Below are 25,610 nucleotides of genomic sequence, written 5' to 3' on the forward strand. Positions count from 1 at the left end.
CCAAGCAGCAGCAATAGTCACTAACTCTCTCCCTCTTATACTCCTCCTCTGCTACAGCTCATCTCCTAGATCCCTTTAGGAGATGAATAATTCTGTAAAAAAGTGTTTGTTTGATAAAAATCTTTTCAATAATGCTGTAAAAATTCAAACAAAAATTAAAAATGCTTATTATATATGAATGCAATCGTCACCGAAAAAGCATGCATGTACAAACACCAAATATGAAAAACGTGTGTGCCTAGTTTCTAATTACTCTCGTCGACTTAGTCTTGTTCCATGGCCATTTATTTTATTTTATTTTTACTATTGTCCGTAAGCTCCGTACAATAATCTTTTGTTTATAGGCTCCGTACAAATCACTATGTTCACGTAATCATAAGTACCTCTAAAATTAGAGATATAAGTTTATACGCTTCGATAGTAAAATTAAAATTTTAAAAATTTAAATAGTCAAAAAATAATATTTTTAATATTTAAATTAATTTTTTATTCTGATACCGTATTAAATAGACGACGATCCTATGTTTAGCACTTATAAAGAGAGAGGCAAAAAAGGAAGAAGAGGAAGAAGAAGAAGAGTGAGAGTTGGGAGGAATGGATCCGGATCCCCTCCTCGCCGGATCGGAGGCGTTGATCGGCGTCGTCGACTACCGCTGCCGCCCTGTCCGCCGCTCCTCCTCTGGCCGCTGGACCGCCGCGCTCTTCGTCATGGGTATGACCACCCTCCCCTCTTTCCCTCTCACTAAAATTCTTTGTCCGTCCTGCGTAATTGTAATTCGACGATCTCTGTATCGTCGGATTCTGATCATGCACACCAGGGCTCGAGTTCGCGGTGCGGTTCGCGTACTACGGCGTGTCATCGAACCTGATCACGTACCTGACGGGGCCGCTGGGGCAGTCGACTGCCGCCGCCGCCGCCGCCGTGAACGCGTGGTCGGGCGCCGCGTCCATGCTGCCGCTGCTCGGCGCCTTCGTCGCCGACTCCTTCCTCGGCCGCTACCGGACCATCGTCCTCGCCGCCCTCCTCTACACGGCGGTCCGTAACAATTCTTTCTAAAATTAAAATCTAATTCGATAGATAAATAAAATATGGTATATAATATTTATTATTATTATAAAAAAAATTAATATTTTAAAATTTATAATTTATAATAAAATATATTGAAATTTTGTGTATGGAGAGTTCCCCAATCATGTGGCCGTTGAGTTCAATTTTTTTTTTATTTACATTATTTCTTTAGTTTTTGACTTTTTTTTACAATTAAGAAATTTTAGTTAAATATTTTAAAGATTTTGTCATATTTATCTATAATTTTATTAGATTTAACAGTAATATGTACTTTTTTTTGTGGTAGTAAATGCACTTTTTAGCAAATGTATTTACAATATTTAGCAACTAATAGCTAATTAAATTTACTCAAGGACTATAATAAGTTAAATAAAAAATATCAAAAGCTTAAAAAAAAAATTGCCCGTAGTTGAGGTGATCTCCTCATATTTTTATACATAATCTTTGTCACAAATATGGACTTTTTGCTTTTTTTTTTTTAATTTTCTAAAAAGTGTTTGTGAAGTACAAGTTATCCCTACAAACCCAGTAATGCTAATTAAGAAAAGAGTACGGATGATAATTAGTCATTATTTTAATATTATTTTTTGTTGGAGTATTGATTGTTGAAAACAGTGTTAGAAAAGTCAAATTTAATCTTTAAATTATTTAGATTTATAATTAATACGAAAGATTAGAAAAGTGGACATGGTTTATGAAAACACGATAGAAATGCTTTTCGTAGAGTAGTTTCGAACTTTTTGAATGATACATAAACTGAGCTTTTTGCTGATCGCTATTTTTTACGATACAATCAGAATCCATCGCTATCGAAATTTACGTGCATGTTGAAATCTAATAAACTTCGAACACCGTAAGCTTTTGATCGTTTAAAATTAGAGAGAATTGAAGAGCTTTTAGAAAAAAAATTCCACGGTAGATATTTGATTAAATCTTTAATGTTCATTTTCAACCGTTAAAATTGAAAATTGTCTGTTATATTTGTTTCCAATGAAATTGTGAGAGGTTGCATCGTCACATCCCCTCGCGACAAGAAAGTTTAGAATGCGACAGTTATATTAATAGCGTCGCATCCTAACTAATCAAATAATTTCTTTTGAATTTAAAAAATATTTTTATTGTACTTTTTTTCAAATGAAGAGATGTAATTGACTTATTATTGATGATGTGGTGCAAGTGTGACACAGTAGATTTCCTTCCTCGCGACACTGGTGGGAGAAAAATCCACGTGGCAGAGAAATTTTACGCTGTGGGACCCACTATAATTATAATAATTTAATAAATATAGTTTTTAAAATTATTAAAATATTATTTAAAAAACCAACATTGGTAATTACTGAGATGTCAATTTCCAGAGGATAATTCAGTCGCTAAATCCATAAATAAAAAAGTGGACTCATGATTAGCATTTCGAAAGATATTGTTAAAAAAAAAAATCACAAAACAATTAAAGCGCTCCTTAATACGTACGTATATCAACACATGGTATTAAAGTGAGAAAGTGCGAAACCATAGGATACTAACTTGATACACTTTAAACCACAGGGTACTAAAGTGAGAAAGTGCGAAACTACAGGAAAGTTTTTGAAGTTTTTTCTTATAAAAATAATATTTCAAGGAATCCGGAGTATTACTTTTGTTTTTCTCCGAATATTTATGACAAGTTCGGTCAAAAATATTGAAGATTGTTAAAAGGCTAAAATATAGAAAATATATACTCTTGTAAATATTGATTTTTTAACTCTTTTTTTTTTGACTTTTAAAAATCTATATTCTATCACCTGAAAATTTCCCCACCTCCCGTCCCGTCCGTCACTTTCCATCCATTTCTTATAATTTATACTGAAAATATCTTTAAAAATAATATAAATATATTAAAAAATTATTATTTTTTCTTTATAGAGCAAATAAGGGCAATTTGATTATTTCCCCTCTCTTTTAACAGTGTAATCCCCTAATAATATTTAGAAAATTTTAAAGTGGCAAAATATAAATTTTTTAAAAGTCAGAAAAAAAAAAAAGTGAAAAAAAAAATTTTAGCAAGTTTTCTGGATTTCAGCATTATTAGAAATACAACAATTCAAGAGAAAAGTGGAATCTTCTAATAAGATAATTCAATTCCAAAATTGGATGTTTTTTTTTAGAGATAGGTAGTATGCTATCTGCTTCGTTTATTTAATTTAAAAATAAATTTAGCTGAAAATATGAATCAACTGGGATTTGAACTTGGATTTAAGCCCTTTGCCAATTCCAAAGCTGGATGTGGTTGTAAATAAAACCAAGGATGAGACAACCTAGAGAGATTGGACATCTCTATCAAATTTGTCCATACAATGTGCAAATTAAAACCTGCTTTTATTTTCCTCCTTAATTTGGTCCCAAAAAACTAGGAATTTAAACCTTGTCATGTCAAGTTAGGTTTAGTACAATGGCATGGGTGGTAGATGATGGAAGGGGAGATATTTATGCCTATGAATTTAGACCTTTCAACCTTTATCAATTTTGGATTATTAATTCTTTTTTTTTTATTTCCTACACAATTGTTTGGTTGTAATCCACAGTTTATGTATTCAAGTCCAAAAAAGGGGCATTTTTTTTCCCTTTATAATCAATGAGTTAGTTTCAAAATAAGTATTGGTGCCCTTTTTCTTGTTTTTAATTTTTCCTACTAAGTTGGCTTTAATCACTTTCAAATTTTCCAAAAACTTTGATTGTTAATCATTTCTCTTGATTTCGAACGGTTCTCACCTATTTGAAAAGAAGATGATGATGTTAATAGGTTCAAAATTACTAATAACATATGCGTACATTGAATCTGATTGTTATTTGCCAAGTAAAAGCGATCNGTAGAAAAGTTTCGAACTTTACTTTTCACGGTAGATATTTAATTAGAGAGAATTGAAGAGTTTTTAGAAAAAAAGATTTCACGGTAGATATTTAATTAAATCTTTAATGTTCATTTTCAACCGTTAAAATTGAAAATTGTCCGTTAAATTTCTGTCCAATGAAATTGTGCGAGGTTGCATCATCACATCCACGGGCGACAAAAAATTTTAGCGTGGTGTCCCTAACAAATCAAATATTTTTTTTAAAATTTAAAAAATATTTTTATTGTACTGTTTTTAAATAAAGAGATATAATTGACTTGTTATTGATGATATGCTGCAATTGTGACACAATAGATTTTCTCCCTCGTGACACACGTCGGAGAAAAATCCACGTGGCTGTGACGTTATACACTGTGGGGGACCCACTATAATTATAATTTAATAAATGTAGTTTTTAAAATTATTAAAATATTATTTAAAAAACCAACATTGGTAATTACTGAGATGTCAATTTCCAGAAGATAATTCAGTCACTAAATCCACAAATACAAAAATGGACTCATGATTAATATTTCGAAAGATATTGTTCAACAAAATAAAAAAAGGCTTGTCTTGGCACAGAACAATGAAAGCGCTCCTTAATACAAATATCAGCACATTAATAATATATAAAAATAATATGTTTTAAAAAATAAAGTATTATTCTTCTTTGTTTCTAAATACGTATATCAGTACATTAATAATTTATAAAAATAATATTTCAAGGAACAAGGAATCTAGAGTATTACTCCTGTTTTTCTCCGAATATTTATGATGAGTTCGGTCAAGAATATTGAAGATTATTAGAAGGCTAAACTACAGAAAATACTCTTGTAAATATTGATCTTTTAATTTTTCCTTTTTTACTTTATCTATATTTTACCACCTGAAAATTTCAAAGTTGATGTAGAAAACACTCTTGTAAATACCGTTAATTTTTCCTTTTTGACTTTATCTATATTTTACCACCTGAAAATATCAAATTGATGCAGAAAATACTCTTGTAAATATCGATCTTTTAATTTTTCCTTTTCGACTTTATCGATATTTTACGCGCCCCCCCCCCCCTCAGGGTTTCATCACTTTCCATCCATTTCTTATAATTTATACTGAAAATACTCTTAAAAATTAACATAAATATATTAAAATATTATTATTTTTTCTTTATAGAGCAAGTAAGGATAATTTGATCATTTCGCCCTCTCTTTTAACACCATAACCCCCTAATAATATTTAGAAAATTTTTAGAAGGCAAAATATAAAATTTTTAAAAGTCAAGAACAAAAAGTAAAAAAATATATATTTATAGCAGGTTTTCTGGATTTCAGCATTATTAGAAATACAACAATTTAAGAGGAAATTGGTATCTTCTAAGAATAATTCAATTCCAAAGTTGGATGTTGGTATCTCATTGTATGTGGTTGTAAATAGAACCAAGGATGAGACAACTTAGGGGCCGTTTGGTTGGATGTAGTTGCAAAAACAGTGTAGTTGGAAATATATACAGTTGCAAATGCTGCAGTTATAACTACACCTAGTCTGTTTGGTTTTACGCAGTTGCAACTGCTGCAGTTACATTTCTTCTGTTTGGTAATATGAAGCTGATAGTTGTATTTATGAATTTTGTCACCTCTTCAGATAGAGTGGTAAGGTTACCTACACTAAACATAAAATAATTATATAAATTTATTAATTATTTAAATTTACTATTTATAAATAAATAAGTAGATATATATAATATTTTTATATTTTTCAATAATTCTTCAACTTATTAATCGACACATTTAAAATTTTTAATTTATTTAATTTTAATATGTAAATCAAACTTTAAAAATTTAAACGATTCTCTCATTTTTTTTATCAAATTTAATAATTATAATTAATTAAAACTTATTAAATTAACATACACGATCACATTCTATAAAAATTTAGAAAAAAAAACTATATTTATATTTTAAATAAAATAAATTTAAAAAAATTAATTTTTTGCACAAAGCTTGTATTGTCTAAAAAATTTTATTAGTATGAGTTTATTTATAAGTATTTTTATTTACCTATATACATATATTATTTATTTATTTAGCTATTTATTTATTTATTATTATTATTAATTTGTGGGTGATCCTATCCCTCACCAACTGCTGCAGTTGGAACTACGACCAATTTGGATGTAGTTCCAACTGCAGCATTTGGGCCTTCTTGTGCAGTTGGGACTGCAGCAGTTGAACTCAACTATACTAAACCAAACAAAGGAATTGTGGCTGCACGCATTTGCAACTGCACTGCAGTTGTAAATGCGTACAACCAAACAGCCCCTTAGAGAGATTGGACATCTCTATCAAATTTGTCCATAAAATGTGCAAATTGAAACCTGCTTTTATTTTGCTCCTTTTTGGTCCCAAAAAAGTAGGAATTTAAACCTTGTCATGTCAAGTTAGGTTTAGTATAATGGGCATGGGTGGTAGATGATGGAAGGGGAGATATTTATGCCTATGAATTTAGACCTTTCACCCTTCATCAATTTTGGATTATTAATTTTTTTTTTTAATTTCCTACACAATTGTTTGGTTGTAATCCACAGTTTATGTATTCAAGTCCAAAAAAGGGGCATTTTTTTTCCCTATATAATCAATGAGTTAGTTTCAAAATAAGTATTGGTGCCCTTTTTCTTGTTTTTAGTTTTTCCTACTAAGTTGACTTTAATCACTTTCAAATTTTCCAAAAACTTTGATTGTTAATCATTTCTCTTGATTTCGAACGGTTCTCACCTATTTGAAAAGAAGATGATGATGTTAACAGGTCCAAAATTACTAATGACGTAAACGTACATTGAATTTGATTGTTATTCACCGACTAAAAGCGATCAGATTTATAATATACGAGTTTCGCATAGTAAATGTGAATCTGTTAACAGCCAAATATGATTTGTCTTAATCCTCACTTATATAACTTCAATTTTTAAAAAAAATATATATTTCCGAGGAAAATCCATTTAACAACATGTATAGTTCTAATGGCACAATTAATATTTCTTTTTGTGCACTCTAAATTTGATCATTTTCGCAGGGCTACGGCATGTTAGCTCTCTCATCCACACTCCCATTTCTCCGCCCTCCGAAATGCATGGACTCCGCGAATTCTTCAACATGCCAACCTTCGCCTTTTCAAGTGGGCTTCTTCTACGTATCTCTCTATCTCGTAGCCTTTGCTCAAGGCGGCGACAAGTCTTGCGGACTAGCATTCGGAGCCGACCAATTCGACCAGAATGAGCCAAAGGAGTGCGCCTCGCGAGGCTCCTTCTTTAACTGGTGGTATTTTGTCACGTCCACGGGCATGACTGTTGCATTTGTCATACTAAGTTATGTTCAGGATAACGTCGGTTGGGGCCTCGGCTTTGGAATACCTACTATTATTATGTCCTTCGCTCTTGTTGTCTTCTTGCTCGGGACGAAGACGTATAGAATTTACGTAGTGGAACAAGAGAGCCCCTTTGCCCGAATAGGCAAGGCGTTCGTATCGTTGGCGAGGAGTTGGAAAGCGAGCCTTCTTCGGCCGAGAGAAGATATAGAAAGACAACAACATGAGTATGTTCATTCTACACTTCTTACCATGAGATGACTTAAAATGCGCCATTAGTCGCCAAACATGTAGCAAAATTTTACCGAGATCATCAAATTTGGAGTTGAGCGTGAATACTCTGAGAAGCATATGTGATTCACTTGTTTCTAATTTTTTGGCTCTTGGATTCATGCTACTATGACATCCAATAGTAAACCCTAGACATTTAAGGGATATAAATTAAGTTTGGAAGCAAGTGAATAGTAAATGCTTCTAAAAGCATTCCACCACAATTCCCAAATGTGATTCCTTATGATCACTATGTGGCACAATTAGGTCGAGCTATTCAAGTGACGACGTTAAATTTTCCTTATGAAGAGACGATGCAAAAGCTGAATCACCTGCAACATTATCTCTCTATAAGAAAAATCTGATGGCACTTGACGACTCTAAGTGGACTGTATAGCGACCTATGTGAAATTTTGTGGTAAGTTTAATAAGGATTGTTGAAACTTACCACTTATTTTCGACAAATTTTGCTAACCAATATAATTGTGAAGATCTTCGACTAGGGGAGATGAATGTGAACAAAGTCGCATGGAGGAAGCCAAGAGAGTGCTCCGATTGTTCCCGATATGGGCGACGAGCTTAGTATACGCCGTCACTTTCGCTCAATTGGCCACCTTCTTCACTAAGCAAGGAAGGACTTTAGATAGAAGCATCACTTCAAGCATACAAGTTCCACCCGCGGCTCTCCAAAGCTTCGGAAGTCTCACTATCATGGCCTTCGTCCCCATATACGATCGGTTCCTCGTGCCCTTAGCTCGGAAGTTCTCGAAGCTACATTCGGGCATCACCACGCTTCAAAGAGTTGGCATCGGAATGGCCATATCCTTTATCTCAATGGTAGTAGCAGCTCTTGTGGAAATGAAGAGGCTTCAGACGGCTCGAGATTTCGGCTTGATCGACGAGCCAAATGACACTATTCCGATGAGCTTTTGGTGGTTGGTTCCTCAATACATGCTCATTGGGCTCGCCGATGTGTTTACAGTAGTAGGATTGCAGGAGTTCTTCTACGATCAGGTCCCCGACGGTTTAAGAAGCCTCGGCATCGCTCTCTACATGAGCATACTAGGGATCGGTAGTTTTATCAGCAGTGTTCTCATTTTCGTGATCGATGAAATGACAAGCAAGAATGGTGATAGTTGGTTCTCGAATAACTTAAACCGAGCGCATCTCGACTACTTCTATTTGCTTCTCGCGGGTCTCGGTGTTTTAGAATTATGCTTATTCTTGTACTTTACGCGCAATTACGACTATAAGAAGAAGATTGTTTTCTGATAGAATGAGTACTTGGAGAAATATAATCTTGAGTACATATTTCCACAACATTGTAAAAGTTCTTTGGTGATTATAGGGTGCTCTACATTCTTGTATAAATTTCAAATTTGAAGCAAAATATTCACTTCATTTTGTCTCCCTCATGTGTGCGCGCGCGCGTTGTTAATCCTTCATTCATGTATTTTAAGTAGTTTTTTTTTTATTTTGTTATAAAATTCACGAAAAGACGGTTGATTATCCGTAGTTGTTGCAAGTTATATATCTTCTAAAAAAATATCTAAAAAGGTGAAATTAAAATGCATACAGTTAAAAATACAACAGTTATAATTGAATAATTGCATTTTGGTTGGATGTAGGAAAAAGTGCATCAATTACATATATTTTGTTTGATTATATGCAGTTGACAAGTCTATTTATAAAATTTTAATATTTTGTAAATGGGACTGTGAGATTACCTTTTTAGATATTTTTTTAGAAGATATATAACTTGCAACAACTACGGATAATCAACCGTCTTTTCGTGAATTTTATAACAAAATAAAAAAAAANGTGCATCAATTACATATATTTTGTTTGATTATATGCAGTTGACAAGTCTATTTATAAAATTTTAATATTTTGTAAATGGGACTGTGAGATTACCTTCTATATAGAAAAAAAAAAAAAAAAATCGATTTGAAAGATTATAGGAAGATAAGCTTATCTTTACATAGTATTATTCTCTCCAACAGCAATAGGTGAAACTGTTGTCAATTTGGATATAATTTCAACTGTCGCATTTGAGTCTCCTTATGTAGCTCCAACTGTAGCAGTTAAATTCAAATGCATGAACCAAACGACTGATTTAGATTTGTATGTAGTTACAATCGCAATACAGTTACAACTATGTGCAACAAAATAACCCTTAAAAGTACTACAATGCTTAAAAAAGCACAATGGTAGGTTTGGAGAACCCAAGATAGAATCTAACCTAGCCCGACAAGGCCCAAATCCAATTTTATCTGAAGCCGTTTTCATGGGAGGCCCGAGACGACCCCGCCGGATCGAGGGCGGTTCGGGCCCGTTACCACTACTCAAGAAGCTAATGGCTAAAGGTTGATTTGGTCTTGCTGTAGAATTCAGTGTTGTCGAAACAATACTACTAGAAAAAGAAATTGGGCCGGAATATTATTAATAGTATTTGAATTCTTTTGCTATCGAGTTTTTAATTCTTGGATGAAAAATTATAGGATTAGGATCATAGTAGTCCCCCAGAATTTAGTGGCGGTCCCCCTAGGATTGAGTGAATGGCTCGTTGAATAGTATGATGTAAAAGATAAAATTGCTTAAAGTATAGATCTAACGGCTAAAAAATCGGTAGCAAAAGAAGTATTTTCTACTGCCAAAGTTCTAGTAAAAATGACGGCAGCTGAAAGAAAAGGCTGAAACAAGATGGAACATGCTTACCTAGCATATCTATAAGAACTAGATTAAAAAGTCAGATATGTTTTATGCATTAATAAATGAGAATGAGGAATCAAACCCTCAACCTTTTGATCTTTTGATCAAACTAGCTACCAACTTGCACTAGACAATGATGGAGCCTTCAACTTTGTTGAAAAGAACCATCCTTAGTTAAGAGGAAACATTGTATACATAAAATCCCTCCCATTAGGGACCAACTTTTGACTATCGCAAAATTGAATATTTATTGGCCATTACTTGCACTAATCAATTGTTTCATGACTTAATAAAGAAACAGTTCTTCGGACTACCACCAACTAAAACATAGTTGGAGAAGAGTTTGATGGTTAGTATTCGAGATCCCAAATTTGAAGCCTGATTATTTTATATTTTTTGCTGAATTATACTTGAAAAACCTGAACAATGCGGATGATACGCATCCTATTTCTCAAAAAAAACAAAGTTTTTTGGACTACCAACTAATTATTCTACCTCCTTTTGATCTCTCTCTCTCTCTCTCTCTCTCTCTAAATTCAATACTTAAAACTAGATTTTTTTTAAAAAAACTCCTCTCTCTATAGCTTTCTTAAGACCATCTTACATCATCAACAAATTAAACTTAGTTTTTAACAACAAAATAAGCTCCTTAGGCAAGCTAGAGGACATTAATGATGAGAATTTTACCTCTAATTAAGATATGTATTAGGGTATCATTTTGTCCACTTATTGCATCATTTATCCAGCTTCAATCATCAAATTCTCAGTCACTTTCTTTTTCTTTTTTCTTTGGCCTTTTGTTGATGGAAATTGTATAAGAAGCAAACTTTCTTATTGCTATGCAGCTGTTAACACCTGTATATTGTAATGTACTAAGTAATACCTACCCATGAAGGCCAAAGAACCTTCCTCAGATACCACTAGTTTTAAAACCCTAGAATAGATTGCAAATCAATTAGGCTTTGGTATTGCAGTCCAAAAAATTCGAAAGCGCTTCTAATTTTTTCTCTAATAATATAAAATTGCGATGGTAACTTGGCATCAGAAAAACCTAATAAGTCAGAAACTTTTGAATTTTTTTAATCTACTAAAACAAAAAATATGATGCATTTTAGAATGCAATATCTAACTAGGCCTTGGAAGTAAAGTATAAGATTCTCCAAAGCCATGGAAAAAAAAAAAAAGTCCTAAAAAAAAAGGTCAAAATCCAAATACTAACTCCAAAGTGTTTGCTTAGCTTTGGTAGATCAAGGAAAATGGGGCACATTCTGGAATTTAAAAGTAGACATTCTCTTTAACTTAGCTTTGCTTTTACTCAAAGATGACCCCCCACTAACCTTCCTTTTCCCCTTCTCTTAAGTGCTAATAATAATAACAACAGCAGCAATGATAATAATAAGGTAAAAATGTATAGAACTTATCTGAACTATGGACCATTTGGATTTGACCGTCCGATCTTTTAAAATTTTGATTTTTACTATCAGACCTTTCAATTTGTTTGACTCGAATTAGTCGACGATGCTTTCACTTTAAAATTTAAACTAATTACTTACTTTAATAAACTTGTAGTTGTGAGAACTCTATGAAATATACTAACTAAATATACAAAGATAAATGATTTACGACACGTTTTTACCTAATAATAATAACACTTCGCGAGAGTCGCACGTAATTGCAATTGAGGGGTGAAACTATCAAAAAAGCCAGACCATTGGAACTCCAGTGGTAAGTAAGAAACCAAGTAAAACATAATTCTATTAAAAAAATTAAGAAAAAATAAAAAACGATGGTTGGTTGTTTACTTAGGTCCTAACTATTGGATATATGATTTTTTTTTTTTCTTTTTTTGGGAAATAGAGATTTAATGATGAAAACACATGTTATAAGAATCCATTTGCCAATCCTATTTATGTTACAAACCTAGGAGAGGATTATTAACTTACCGCCTAGACAAAGAGATAAACAAAATACTTACCTGGTTGATTGAAAATTTATCCATTGATTAAGGAAAGAATATAAGAGTAATATTTGCCAACAGTTTGATCGGCTTCTAAAAGTCATAAGTACAGTATTTAGACATTCGACAAATAAAATTCTAAAGTTTCTAATATGAAAAAGCTGAATAAGGGCTTGTTTGGATGCGCGCAACTCGTGCATAGAACTTAGACTCCGTGTCAAAGTTTGTTCGCCCCATGTTTGGATTGATGATAGAACACAAATGAGAACCCAGTATGGAATATAAGAGGTCTTGAGTTTCCATATGGCAAACAAGATTTGCACTAGAAGGGTGCAAAGTCAAGATTCGAGCACTAAAGATCCATTCCCTAAGCTCAATCCTCGAAAGTAAAAAAGTAGAATTTTTATATTTTTACTTTTACTACAACAAGATGTTATAAACACAAACATATCAGAGAATACTGGTGCAGCATTTAATATTCTGCGTATGTGGGTGGAGATCGAATTGAACCAAATCACAACTGAGATAACTCGTGGATACTATGTAATCTTCTAGAAACTGCTCTAGAGTAGAACCAAACACTCAAACAGGCCCTAAGATGTGCCTCCTAAGTTACTTTTTGTATTTTAAGTTACTTGGTAATCTAATGGATAATAAATAAATAAAGGCCTTGAGTACAAACGTGTGGGAATGTTCTTGTGCAACTGGGTTCGGAGTCCCCCCACGAAACCAAGTACACGTAAAATTTGTGCCCAACAACACCCACAGTATCCACATGCCCACACAAAGCCTATAAGAAGGACACGTACTCCACAGCACTCTCCTTGCTCTCATCTTTTCACTCTCTCTCTCTCTCTCTCTCTCTCTCTCTCAACACTTACTATCTCTCATGGCTAATAAGGCCAGGTTCCTCTCTCCAGTGCTCCTCCTCTTACTCTTGGTTGAGGTGAGTGGTTTTGCTTATATATATTTGCCTTACTTTTTCTCCCCTTTTATTTCTCTCTCTAGACGTATATGATAGAGAGAGAGAGAGAGAGAGAGAGGTTGGAGAGAGTTGCTCTGAGGGCGTGTTTGTTTCGACGAAAGTAGAGAAAGTGAACTTAACTTTCGGTATATGTCAAAAATGAGCATAAACCGGAAAGGAGCAAAAGAAACCCAATTTTTGAAGCTTTATATTCGTATTTTGAGTAGTCATCTGCAATATAATAGCAACTACATGTAATCAACCAGACCTTTACTATATAACAAATATATTGTAAGAAAAAGAGATAGTAAGATAAGGTGTTGTTTTAAATAGAGCTACTCTGCTAACATATTCTTTCTATAGTAAAATCGAAAGATTTATTGAACCTAAGATTCTCATTCAATGTTATAGTCGATTTACCGAGAGTTGTAATCAGAAGAACTGCATCTAAAAGCAGAATTAGAAGCAGGGCAAAATATGAGCTAAGTAATTATTGGAGAAATCTAACTAGTTTCTCCACTAAAAATGACCCCAACTATGCATTTAGTAATTTCAATTCCTTAACCCAATGGCTCTAAATTCTCTTGTTATCTACTTTGAACTAGGATTCTAAAACCACTCTACTATCTCATCATCAAATCGACGCAATTTATTTTCTTTCTCCATTTCTTTTCCATTAAACAGAAACAGGGATATCTTTTATTTCATTAATTAATAATAATAAATTACTGATCCTCTTCTTTTAAATCTGCAGATGAACATATTTGATGGACCATTGGTACAAGGAGTTGAGGGGATAGGTAAGGCTACATAATTTAATCAGAATAATCTAAAAGGTCCTAATTATTATTCAGCAATACCATTAACCAAGCTAATAAGTAGTTCAGCCACAAACAAACCATAAAATATAATTGCCCCCCTATGAATGAAAACTACTAAGAAACACAAGCACTGTAACACCTAGATTTAAAATGGTACCTGGTGGCTAGCATGAGAATGCATGTATATGCTGTTGCAGATTGTGCGGCAAAGTGCGACTACCGATGCAGCAAGGCGGGGTGGCACAAGGCGTGCATCAGGGCGTGCAACACCTGCTGCGAGCGGTGCCACTGCGTCCCCCCGGGGACTTCGGGGAACAAGGATGTCTGCCCTTGCTATGCTAACATGACCACCCATGGCGGCCGCCCTAAGTGCCCTTGAGAAACTAAGAATACAAGTCACCAAAACTATGTTTGATAATAGATGTTGCAGCAACTGTTCTATGTAGATCTTCTAAAGTGGTGTGTTTGTGTGTGTGTGTGTGTGTGACAGAGAGAGAAAATAATGAGCACATGTAATCCTAAAGGTAGTTTGTGTTAAACAAACACCAACTCTAGTCAGAATGTGAATAATGTGCAGTTTCATCCTGTAATAGAAAGGTGAGCATAAGAAAGAAAATGAGGAGGACCTGTGTTAGTCTAAGTCTTACTTGGAAATATTCCATTCAAAGAAAAAAAAAGGAGAGAAGAAAATGAGAAAAATCTTTGAAAGGCAAGATAAATACTGAAAATTCTACTACTTAGATGTCCTATCCCTCGAAACAAAGCCGGACTCTAATAACTGAGATTTCAAGTGTTAATGGAATCTTCTGTCGTACGAAAAAAGACTTATGGAAACAATGAAGGTTAAATTGGTAAAGCCAAAAAACAACAGCAGCATCAACCCCCCAGCGGACGAAGAATTCAAGTAGCATTCAAGTATTGTACAGTTGAAAGGTCTTCACCATAAAATTATTGTTTACACAATAAAGAGGCGATCTCCTACTCTTATATGAGGGATGGTAAAAAGTACTTTTCAAGAAATGTATTCATACTGGACCTGATATTACCCTGTTCTAGGAGGTATAATGCATGGCCTTGAACATTGTTCTTAAGATGTTGAATCTAACACTCTAATATCTGAGATTGCAGAAGAAGAGTGACAAAGTTCACAGCTATAAGCTCTAGTCAATCAACAATAATCAGAAGCATAACATGCCCACACAAGTTCAAGACTACTACTCATTCTTTTTCTTATTGATGTGCTCATTGGTTTTTCTATTATTTTTATTTATTTTTCTCTCTTTTCTTTTGCAGATTGTCCTGCAAAGTGCGCGTATCGGTGCAGCAAGTCGGGAAGGCCAAAGATGTGCCTGAGGGCGTGCAACACCTGCTGCCAGCGGTGCCACTGCGTCCCTCCTGGAACCTCTGGGAACACAGAAAAGTGCCCCTGCTGGGCCCACATGAAGACCCACGGCGGCCGCCCCAAATGCCCTTAAAAAGAAGCTAACATTGCCCTATAATACCTAATTATTCACCTTGCAGTATACATGTCTACAACTCCTCAGCATAGAATAAGTCTGCGCTTTCATGAATTGATAAATATGCAATCCTTCAATGAATAAAAAAAAATGTTGCTTATTGCATGGCAAATATTCAGATGGTGTCTATCAATAGGAGTAGACAACTATTTAATAGTGGATTATGGAGATTTCTTTTTGTTTTGCCAAAGAACAAAGATGTGAACATCCTACTATTGGTTTCATATACTGTGTTCGAACCCTATTCAAAGAGGTTCTTTAGTTCAGCTAGAAAGGTTTTGTACTTAAGCAGGAAAATAAAGAAATGGAAACCTGTTACAGATGGTTTATGCTTCATTTTCTCTGTCAATGAATGATAAGGGTGCAGTCAGATGAGAAGGATTCAATCTGTAAAGTTGCTGATCATACCAAGTTTGATGGAATCCTCAGGACAAGATCACCACTGAGAAAACTGTACCAATAAAGAAATGAAAAAATAATAATAATAATGTCCAAGATAAAAAAAAAATAAAAACAAAAACAAAAAAAGTTTATACAAACAAAAACAAGGAAAATAAAGGCTAAAATGAGGAAACTCCCTACAAATATCACAGTTTTCAATTAGCCACCTGAAATATTAAAACCTATATACAGTGCATGATTCTCCTCTATCTACATTAATATATCAGTGGGAAGAAATGTTTCTTTTAGTATTTCAGGGGGGGCAACTTGAAAATGGCTGTATGTATAGGGAGTTTTCTACATTTATTATTCAGTGGATGCAACAAAAGAGGGGGAAAAAAAAAAGAGCAATATGCTGAGTCCAAGATATTCTTATTCTTCCTCCCTTGAAGGATATGAACTAACCTTTTCACATAATAATAACAAAAGTCCGCCAAGATTATTGTCTGGACGATCTCCGCAATAAGGACCATTCCAGGCCATGGCCCATGTCCGAATACAAACACTACGAAGCCGAGTGTGCTGAAAAACTAGAAAAAAAAAAGAAAAGGGCAAATAAAAATATTTAGACCCCCAACACCATATCTTGGAGAATTAATAACGCATGGTTCCTGAAGAAGGCATTGAGAGGGTTAAATCCTGAGTCTTGTGAACAAAGTTGTGTAAGCAAATTTCGAGAAATCTTCATTGTAGGAGTCAAAACTAATTCAGAACACTCTGATGGTTCAACAAACAGATCAGTATATTAAAACTGGATAAATAATAGGGTTAATTACAAATTTAGTTCTGGAAGTTTTGTACAAATTTCAATTTCATCGATAGAATTTGAATTGCAACAATTTAGGTCCCTAAAGACTGACACGGATTTCAGTTTCACCCTCAAAGGTTAAATTTTAGTAATTTAGTCCTTGAAGTTTGAACCCAAATTCAATAAGCAAAGTCTAATGATGGTGCTGCAATGGCCACTTTCTAACTAACAGAGGGACCTATTCTTACACAAAATAGACCTCAAGTACTAGTTTGTTGCAGTTGAAACGATGAGGATGGAGTTTAAGGTCAAGTTTTAGGCAGTAGATTTTGGTAAAAAGTACACAAATTTTTAATAGGCTTTATGATACCTGAAGGGCACAGTATGCACAGTTCAAGAATCGAGCAACGCCGAGGGCAAACACGTAGTGAGCTGTAAATGGCTCAACTATCTGCAAGAAATGATAATAATTTAGCAAAAATCTATTTAATAGAATCAAAGAAGAAATTGAAGAAATAGAAGAAAATATGAATTTACAATCTAACCTTTGTATTTTGCATCACTCGTAGCTGCGGTAGAACTGAGAAAGCTTCCAGGTAAACACTGAAAGCCCATAGAAATCTGTTGCTGAGAGTGTGAACCGAGGATGGATGGATGAAAACAGCTAGAAGAGCACACGGTACTACCTGAATCCATTCTACAGTCATTAGTAGTAGTTATAAATTATAGAACTTCAGACATTATTGTTTAATATATATTTCGTTATGGACTGTTTCTGAAATCAAAGATGCATCAAATGGTTTCTTCTTATTCTAACATGTATGCAATCAAACTATAGGCAGACAGAAGGAGAGAGATGGATAAGAAGTTCCGGAAGTCGCAAATAGAATAACATGAAAAGAAATTGACTATAGCAGTATGTAGTGTGTGAAGATTTCATATACCACAGTTTTTATTGCAAAGTTATCCTTCTCCTCCATGTAACTTGTTCGCAATACAAACCGAATCATGTAAACAACCCACAAAGTAGCCGTTAGTGTGGCAAAATCAAGAAATGTGTGTATATCAAATTCGACGATGAAACTGCAGTACAGCCTCGCGGCTAAAAATATTGCTGTTAACTCCTGAGATTTCAAGGAGAGTCCTGCCATGTAATTTAAAGAAATGGTCACAATCTTGCAATACGCAGTGGATAGCAAAAGGAGGGACTAAATAATAGATACAGTATAATAATTATTTCAATGAGCAATAGACACCATATAGAGAAGATCAATAGCAACAATTTAATAACTAACGACTAGAAAGAATTTTCAACAACTTAAAATGAAAAAATTAGTAACAGAAGGTCCAGCAGTCTACAGAACGACTAACTTCAATAACCAACCTAGATTGTGTATTTCTATACATGAAGCACCTTTTCAGTATCTAAAATATAACCCACACTAAATTGTATTACTCATCAGTTTCATTTGCAAATGTTCACAAAAATTTCTTTCACAATTTTTCATGTCTCATAACTGATATCACCGATAATAGTTAAAAAAAAGTCCCACTCGCATAATGGAGGGCAAGTGTGAATAAGACTCACGCGGACAAACTGATAAATAATTAGCAAGTTATGTTTCCTCCACTCAGAACAGTACTTATAATTACAGCTACTTATGGTAACAATACAATTTATGTTTCTTTTTCTCTTTTTTCCCCCCTTGTGTGCACCTTCTAGTGAATCATTCGGTGCCCATAATAACAAAGTTATCAAGTAAGAAAATAAGATTCACCAGTTCTATGTTTATGTTCAAAATGAGCAAATTCGGAATCCCCCCTATCAATATGACTACTCCAAAGTTGCTCACATTGTGACCATATTTTCCCTAAGTGGGTGTCTAGTTCCTAGGAAAGTTATGGAAAACTGTTTTCTAAGGGAAAAGAAAAGAAAAGAAAAGTTTTCATGGAAAACACTCTTTCCATATTTTTTCTTTTCCGAATAAGAAATCCAGAAAACGAAAAGGAGACTCTTCTATGAAATATGGGGAAAAAATGAAAACTTTTTACTTGTCCCGAGAGGACACGATGAAAATACTTTTTTAGTTAGAAAACTATTTTTTGGAATATTTTCTGGGGAATCAAACACCCCCTAAATCAAAATACAATTGAAACTTTTCTGTAACAGGATCATCTCAATCCTTATACTAAGAAGGTAAAGATGTCAAAAATTTACCTGAATTATGACCAATTTAGAAAAGACTGCCTAACCTTCAGAAATTTTGATATTGCTATCCAATCTTTCAATTCGTATAATTCGAGCCATTTGATGCCTCTTCCCTTACAAAAACTCGATGCGCCGCTTATTTAAACAAATTTTATAAGACTAAATCAAAGTATATCATGTGAATCACATGGCCACATTTGCAAACTTTGCTAAAGCACGTAGCGCGCCAAATTTTGTAACGAAAGAGCCATCATTTGATAGCTCAAATCAGAGAAAAAGATTGGCTAGTTCAATAGAGCACACAATACGCGCGAATTTTGTAACGGAATAGTCATCAAATGGATCAAAACAAATGAATTGAAAGGTTTTGGGCATCAAAATTAAAACTTTTAAATTAATATCGGTTACTCGCATCAAAATGAATCTAAGTTGCCTAAAGCTAAGTACATCAAACAAAGGTCTCCTCTTCAACTTCCCAATCGCATCAAGAGTAAGGGCATTACCAGCGCAAGTGCCCTCCTTGAAGAGCTTGTAGACGAGGACGCCGACCCCGGCGGCGTGGACGGCCTCTGCGGCGGCGGCGATGAGGTCGTGGTCGGTGACGACGAGGCCGAGGAGCGCCGGAGGGAACCAGGGGATGGATAAATTGTAATGAGACCCCTCAACTACATGTATTTGTGAAATTGAGCCCCAAAAATTGCACGGAGACCCCCTCAACTTCTTTTTATTTATTGGGAACGCTTGACTTTTTTTTTACTGATATCAAATGATTTTAATTAGTCAGCAAACTTTGAAAATTTTATCAAATTCATGAATAATTTCATCAAATTTAATAAATTTAGTTATTTTAACAAAATAGAATTGTTGAATTTGATAAAAGTTTTTTGATTGGTCTCCATAAAATTTTGCTTTTTCTTTTTAATTGCCACAACTCGATGGAGAATTTTTGGAATTAGGTGATTTTAGTGAAATAAATTAATGATTTTATCAAATTTATTATTAATAAATAAATTTAGAGCTAGTAATCGATTAGCTGTGAGCGTTTATGTTTATAGAGTTATTATTAATCGTTCAACATTCAGATTAAATTCGACGAGGTTTTTTAAAAGTTCGGAGTTTGAAAAACAAATTAAAAATTTGGAAAATATTCGATGATAATTTCATCAATAAAAAATGTAAACGCATAGAACTGAAAAATATAAGTATAAAATTGGTATGCTATTATTTAGTTTGTTTTTGAAATTTACGACAAAAGACATTTAAAAACATAAAAAATAATTTACTTGATTTAAATTAATGTTAAAAAATGCCTGAATTAGTTAATTAATTTGTAGTTTATCCATTATTTTTATAATTTTCTATTAATATCTAAACATTAATGAGTAATTCGGAGTTACGAACTAGTAAGAAATATTTCAAAAAAGTAAAAATGTCTAGAACTTTTCCTAATTATGGACCATTTTGAATTAGCTAACTAATCTATCAAAATTTTAATTTTACTGCTCAATCTTTTAACTTATTTGATTTGAGTCAATCAATAATAATTTGACTTTAAAATTTAAGCTAATTATCTATATTAATAAACTTATAATTGTGAGAATTATTTGAAATATTTTAACTGAATATGTAAAGGTAAACGCAACATTTAAATTTTGAAATTAAAGTACCGTTGGCCGACTCAAATCAAATACATTGAAAGATTGGATAGTATTTTATTAAATTTTTTAAAAAATAAATAATTTAAGTCAAAAATAATTCATAATTCAAACAAGTGGTATATATACTTTTTATCTTGGAAAACACACAAAATTTTGTTACTAGGGATGCAAATGGGTCGGGTGAGAATTGTGCGGAATTAGCCTAGATCCAACGTGACAAATTTTTTGCGTCGGTTGCTTGGGCCAAAATAAGTTTAGCTCTTAAAACTGTAATGGAGCTTCGGCCCGACAACACAAAGTGACATTTTGGCCCGAAACAACCCTACCCGTTATTGCAGGTAAACTTTAATTTATCTCTTATTGGTTTAGGGCATGTTTGGTTGTCAAAAAAAAAAAATTAAAAAAAAAGGTGAAAATTTTCAGATAAGAAAGTAGTTATTCAAAAATGAGTATCAATTTTTGTTGTTTGATTTGTCTAGTAAGTGCTTAACAGATTTTCGAACTTTTTTTACCTTTTATGTTTGGCTGCCTACAAAGCTAAATTACAGAAAACTTCCTTGTAATAATCCGCTTTTTCACTTTCCCCTCCTGATATTTAAAAACGTACACTTTGCCTCCTTGAAAAATGAAAAATGTNTTTATAATATTAGAAAAGCTAAATTACAGAAAACTTCCTTGTAATAATCTGTCTTTTCACTTTCCCCTCCTGATATTTAAAAATCTACACTTTGTCCCCTTGTAAAATAAAAAATATTCATAAAGAGGTTACGGTGTGTAAAATGACCATTTTGCCCCTCATCATTTTCGTCTTCTTTCTCATCTTCCTCAGCCGCACCTTCGATTGGCCGTGATTTCCACCTCAATCGGCTGTGATTTCTCTCCATTTTCTTCTCCACCTGCTTCCTTTCTCCTCCTGCACCCTCGTCGCCCCTCGATTTCGGCGACAGTAGGGAGGAAACCGAGGTGGGTGTTGATGGAGAGGTAGGCAAGGGCAACGATAGCGAAGGCGAGGCGGCGGAGGACGGCGAAGGGATGTGGGCGAGGGCGAGGCAGTGGAGGACGGCGAGGCGGCTAGGCGGCGAGGTGGCGAGCCGGAGGGAGGCGCAGCAACTGGAAGAGGGCGGAGGGGTATTTTCGGCATAAAAAAATATTTTATAACGGAACCCTAACGGTAGGGGGTGAAGTGCACATTTTTTATTTTACAATGGGACAAAGTGTAGATTTTTAAATGTCAGGGGGGAAGTGAAAAAGCGGATTATTATAAGAGAGTTTTCTGTAATTTAACCAATTATTAAATAATAAAAATAAGATTTTGTGTGCTGATAACGCATATTGTCTATATCACATTCTTTTCTGAAAACGTGTTATCAGTAGGTATGTAGTGGGGTGTTGGAGAAGACATAGAGAGAACCTGAATTAGATGGAAATGTAGAAGAAAGTTGCTGCTGTAGGGCAGAGAAAGAAAGTTCGTGCGACGGATAGAAATAAAAAAAATTTGACGTGAGGGAGGGATAATTCAAAAAATCGTGCGTAGGAAAATAAAGAAAGTCATGATAACTCCGTTACTCTACTTTCTACGACTTTTTATTTCATTAGATGAAAACACGGTTGAAAAGAATCCTTTATAAAATGAGATCCCACTTTTTTAAAGAAAGTGAGAAATAATTTTTTTTTTCAACCAAGCAATCATAAAAAATTCAATTTCTTATAGTCACACTTTTTTTTTTCTTTACAACGAAAAACACCCTAGAATATTTTCGCTTTGTCATCCAATATTTCGGAAAAAGAAAATTTAGAGAGAAAGATAGCAAGTTTATGAAAAGCAAGTAGACTTTAAATTTCTGATCCCAGATACTAACTATCAAGTTTTTAACCAATTGCACTAAGTATGGTTAGTTCTATATTTCAAAAAGTTATTTATTTTAATACAAGAACCAATCATTAAACAGGATACCACCCTGTAGTTGTTTAAAAAAATTTACTTCGCTACCCTATTTGACAATAAATTTTTGGAGTAAAACAAACATTTGAATGCGTCAATAAATTTATTAAAGTAACTAATTAGTTATTTTGAACGCTACGAAAATGTATTGTTTATCTTTATATATTTAGTTAGTATACTTCATATAATTTTAGCAACTGTAAATTTATTAAAACAAATAATTAGTTTAAATGTGAAGTCAAAATATCATTGGCTAACAACTCAAATCAAACAAATTGAATAGTTGAATAGTAAAATTATTTTGAATAATTGGATAGTCGATTCAAAATAATCTATAGTACAGATAAATTTTCTACATTTTTACAAAATAATAATTATTTTTTAAAAAAATAAAAATAAAGATCAAAGGATGTTGATCCAACCTTATCCACCAACCCACAAAACCACCATTTCTCTTATTTTTTGGACTGATGAGTTGGCAAAGTCAAAGTCTCCTCTCCTACCTTGGCCTAGTAGCTCACTATTTTTGAACCTCTTTGGGCTTCAATTCAAATAAAATTAAAATTAAAAAAAAGAAAAAAACTAGACAATCCTTTAGAATTTGCACCATTTGTACTTGGACCACCTTTTGGGTATATCCACATCACCCAAAATCCAACTTATGTTTCCTAGACAAATGGATGTTATATCCACATCACCCCCTTTCTCTATTTTAATTGGGTTGTTGCAACATGAGGAAGTTTCCTACCATTGCACTATGGCTATTTGATATAATTTTTTGGAGCAATTGCTTATATACCTTTAAAAAAATTTTGGCTTTCTAATTTACCGTTCTTAGAAAGTTAATATTGAAAATATTTTTTTTACGTTCCGACCTATTTCAAATATATTTCTAGAGGTAAATTCTGTTAATAAACTGTTAGTAATAGTTGTTATTTATATGAAATTACTATTTTGCGCTTTCAAATATATCATTTTATCATCACCGACTTTTCTTATTTGTCCTTAAGTTAGAGGTACAAAAAGTATTTTGATTTTTAATCTTTTCAAATATACCCTTCTACCATCACCAACATTTCTTATTTGCCCTTAAGTTAAGGACAAAAGAAACATTTTATTTTATTTTTTTAAACTCTAGTAGATATTTAACTCACGTTTAACCCACGTTAACTTAACGGACGGTAACTACAGAAATATTTTGGAATAACGGAGGAATATATGAGGGGTGTATTGGAAAGGAAAAAAAAAAGTAGAAATAAATGAGATATTTTCGAAGTTTTGAGAGGTATATATATAGGTAATTATTCCTATTTTTTTTTGCTTCTACGTCGAGCTACAATTATCTATATTCAGATAACAAATAGTTTCAAAAGTCGAAAACTTTTGATTTAGTAAGAAGCATAATTTTGAGTCTCAAAAAGTGGACTTGCTCATTTGGAGTAACTTATTTGATCTATAATGAGAAACTATTTGAGAAAAAAAATTATAGTGTTTTTTTTTTTTTTATGACACAGATTATATTTGAAAAAAAAACAGGTGATAAGGCATTACCAAATTCAGCTTGTGTTAAAAATCATCTAAAGCTATTGGAGCCAAAAAAAAAGGATTAATTATTCACACCATTGAATGCTTTTTACATTTATATGATACAAATAGACGCCTCCAAATCTATGCAACGAATTAAAAAAAACATAAAATGTGCCAAAAATTAAAAAAAAACACCTACAAATGCGTTCCTAAGCTCCAAGCGAACAACAAATTAAATGTGAAAAACAAAAAAAAAAACTACTGCTAGAAGTAGAGCTATAAGGAATCGAACCTTTTATTCTATTGCGCTCTCAATTCAACAGGTGGAAGGTCAATAATTCTACAAAATTTTGTTGAAGTACATGCATTCAATTATGATTTTATTGGGAGATGAGAAGGGAACGGTTTTGAAAGATGAGGGATTTTGGAGGTTGGGAGATGAGAGGGAATAGTTTTGGTGCAATTATATGCATTCAATTGTGGTTTTATTGGGAGATAAGGAGGGAACGGTTTTGAAGATGAGGGGTTTTGAAGGTTGGGAGATGAAAGAGAGCAGTTTTGAAAGAAAGAGGTAACGCCATGTCAGCAAGATATTGGGGATTCATAGATTAGTATAGATATGGCAAATACGTAATAATTTTTATGTGTTAAATATCATACACTACTAGAAATAGGAGGAGAAGCGAGAGCTAAGACGTATTTATCTTAAGCATAAATCTATATTAGGACCACTACAACAAAAACGGTGTATAGCGACACTTTTAAATGTAGGTACATGTCAAAAAAGTGCTGCTAGCTAAAATTACCGACACTTTTAAAAAGTATTGCTATATGTGGGGTCGCTAGGTATATAGTGACAGTTAAAGAGTGTCGCTATAACCTAAAAGAGTGCTGCTAATTTATCAATACTTATTTAAGCATTTAGCAACCGCCGAAACTCTATCTCGTTGGCTGCGGTGGCGGAGGAGGACGACAGGAAAGGCTCTTCGTCTAGAATTTCAGTGGATTGAGTGAATAGAAAAGAAAAGATGGTAATTGGTTTTTCTTTTTGTTTTTCTTTTTTGTTTGTAATCGGGCCAAATGGACTGGGTGTGGTGGGTTGAGTAGAGTACTCTTTTATTTTTGGTTGGATTGGGCTTTATATTTAGGCATTAGTAGATGTTTTTTAAATTTTAGCATAAATGGAACACTTACTCAAAAGTGTCTCAAACATGTGTCTCTATAACCTAATTCTGTTGTAGTGGACATAGATTATTCTTAAGAGAGTGTTGTTAAACAATTAAAAACTCACTTTAATTTCCATGTTTCTTTTAATTCCTATCCTAGTTTTCAAAAGCTAGAATCATACAATTTTGGATGTTTCAAGTCAAACAACTAATTGGACCAAAGCACCTACTTTTTTTTAAAATAAATAAATAAAATTATGAAATGGTCACAACAATATAAGTCACAGAACTTATCAAAGAAAATTTTGCTAAGTCATAGATTTGATGATGTAATCAATGTACATATTTTGACATGTTGATTCTTCCGTATCTTTTAGACCATGAC

General features: G+C 33.4%; 3 protein-coding genes across 4 annotated transcripts; 2 read left to right on the forward strand and 1 right to left on the reverse strand.

Annotated features, from left to right (window-relative positions):
- Positions 466-8,971, forward strand: LOC109712544 (protein NRT1/ PTR FAMILY 5.10-like). 2 transcript variants are annotated; one of them, XM_020236162.1, is made up of 4 exons: positions 466-712; positions 819-1,036; positions 7,003-7,520; positions 8,067-8,971. In XM_020236162.1, the coding sequence occupies exons 1-4, from the start codon at positions 595-597 to the stop codon at positions 8,833-8,835; spliced, it is 1,623 nt and encodes a 540-aa protein (XP_020091751.1). In that variant the 5' UTR covers positions 466-594; the 3' UTR covers positions 8,836-8,971. The 2 variants fall into 2 exon arrangements, with proteins under 2 accessions (XP_020091751.1, XP_020091742.1); XM_020236153.1 differs by having other exon boundaries at positions 467-712; positions 8,055-8,971.
- Positions 12,997-14,657, forward strand: LOC109726782 (peamaclein-like). Its single transcript, XM_020256597.1, has 3 exons — positions 12,997-13,178; positions 13,951-13,996; positions 14,215-14,657. The coding sequence occupies exons 1-3, from the start codon at positions 13,122-13,124 to the stop codon at positions 14,394-14,396; spliced, it is 285 nt and encodes a 94-aa protein (XP_020112186.1). The 5' UTR covers positions 12,997-13,121; the 3' UTR covers positions 14,397-14,657.
- Positions 15,597-23,176, reverse strand: LOC109715177 (putative ER lumen protein-retaining receptor C28H8.4). Its single transcript, XM_020240101.1, has 7 exons — positions 23,149-23,176; positions 19,436-19,597; positions 17,668-17,867; positions 17,269-17,409; positions 17,094-17,174; positions 16,381-16,505; positions 15,597-15,985 (listed from the first exon to the last, which is right to left on the reverse strand). The coding sequence occupies exons 1-7, from the start codon at positions 23,174-23,176 to the stop codon at positions 15,937-15,939; spliced, it is 786 nt and encodes a 261-aa protein (XP_020095690.1). The 3' UTR covers positions 15,597-15,936.

This window comes from Ananas comosus, linkage group 1, assembly GCF_001540865.1.
Source record: "Ananas comosus cultivar F153 linkage group 1, ASM154086v1, whole genome shotgun sequence".
Classification (NCBI taxonomy): domain Eukaryota; kingdom Viridiplantae; phylum Streptophyta; class Magnoliopsida; order Poales; family Bromeliaceae; genus Ananas; species Ananas comosus.

Coding starts and splice junctions, on each gene's coding strand:
- LOC109712544 (XM_020236153.1), top strand. CDS start 595: ATGGATCCGGATCCCCTCCTCGCCGGATCGGAGGCGTTGATCGGCGTC. Junction 1,037..7,002: donor CCGCCCTCCTCTACACGGCG/GTCCGTAACAAT, acceptor TCATTTTCGCAG/GGCTACGGCATGTTAGCTCT. Junction 7,521..8,054: donor ATAGAAAGACAACAACATGA/GTATGTTCATTC, acceptor ATAATTGTGAAG/ATCTTCGACTAGGGGAGATG.
- LOC109726782 (XM_020256597.1), top strand. CDS start 13,122: ATGGCTAATAAGGCCAGGTTCCTCTCTCCAGTGCTCCTCCTCTTACTC. Junction 13,179..13,950: donor TCCTCTTACTCTTGGTTGAG/GTGAGTGGTTTT, acceptor TTAAATCTGCAG/ATGAACATATTTGATGGACC. Junction 13,997..14,214: donor ACAAGGAGTTGAGGGGATAG/GTAAGGCTACAT, acceptor ATGCTGTTGCAG/ATTGTGCGGCAAAGTGCGAC.
- LOC109715177 (XM_020240101.1), bottom strand. CDS start 23,176: ATGTGGATATACCCAAAAGGTGGTCCAA. Junction 17,868..19,435: donor CAAGGAGGGCACTTGCGCTG/GTAATGCCCTTA, acceptor ATTACATGGCAG/GACTCTCCTTGAAATCTCAG. Junction 16,506..17,093: donor GTGCATACTGTGCCCTTCAG/GTATCATAAAGC, acceptor TTTTTTTTCTAG/TTTTTCAGCACACTCGGCTT.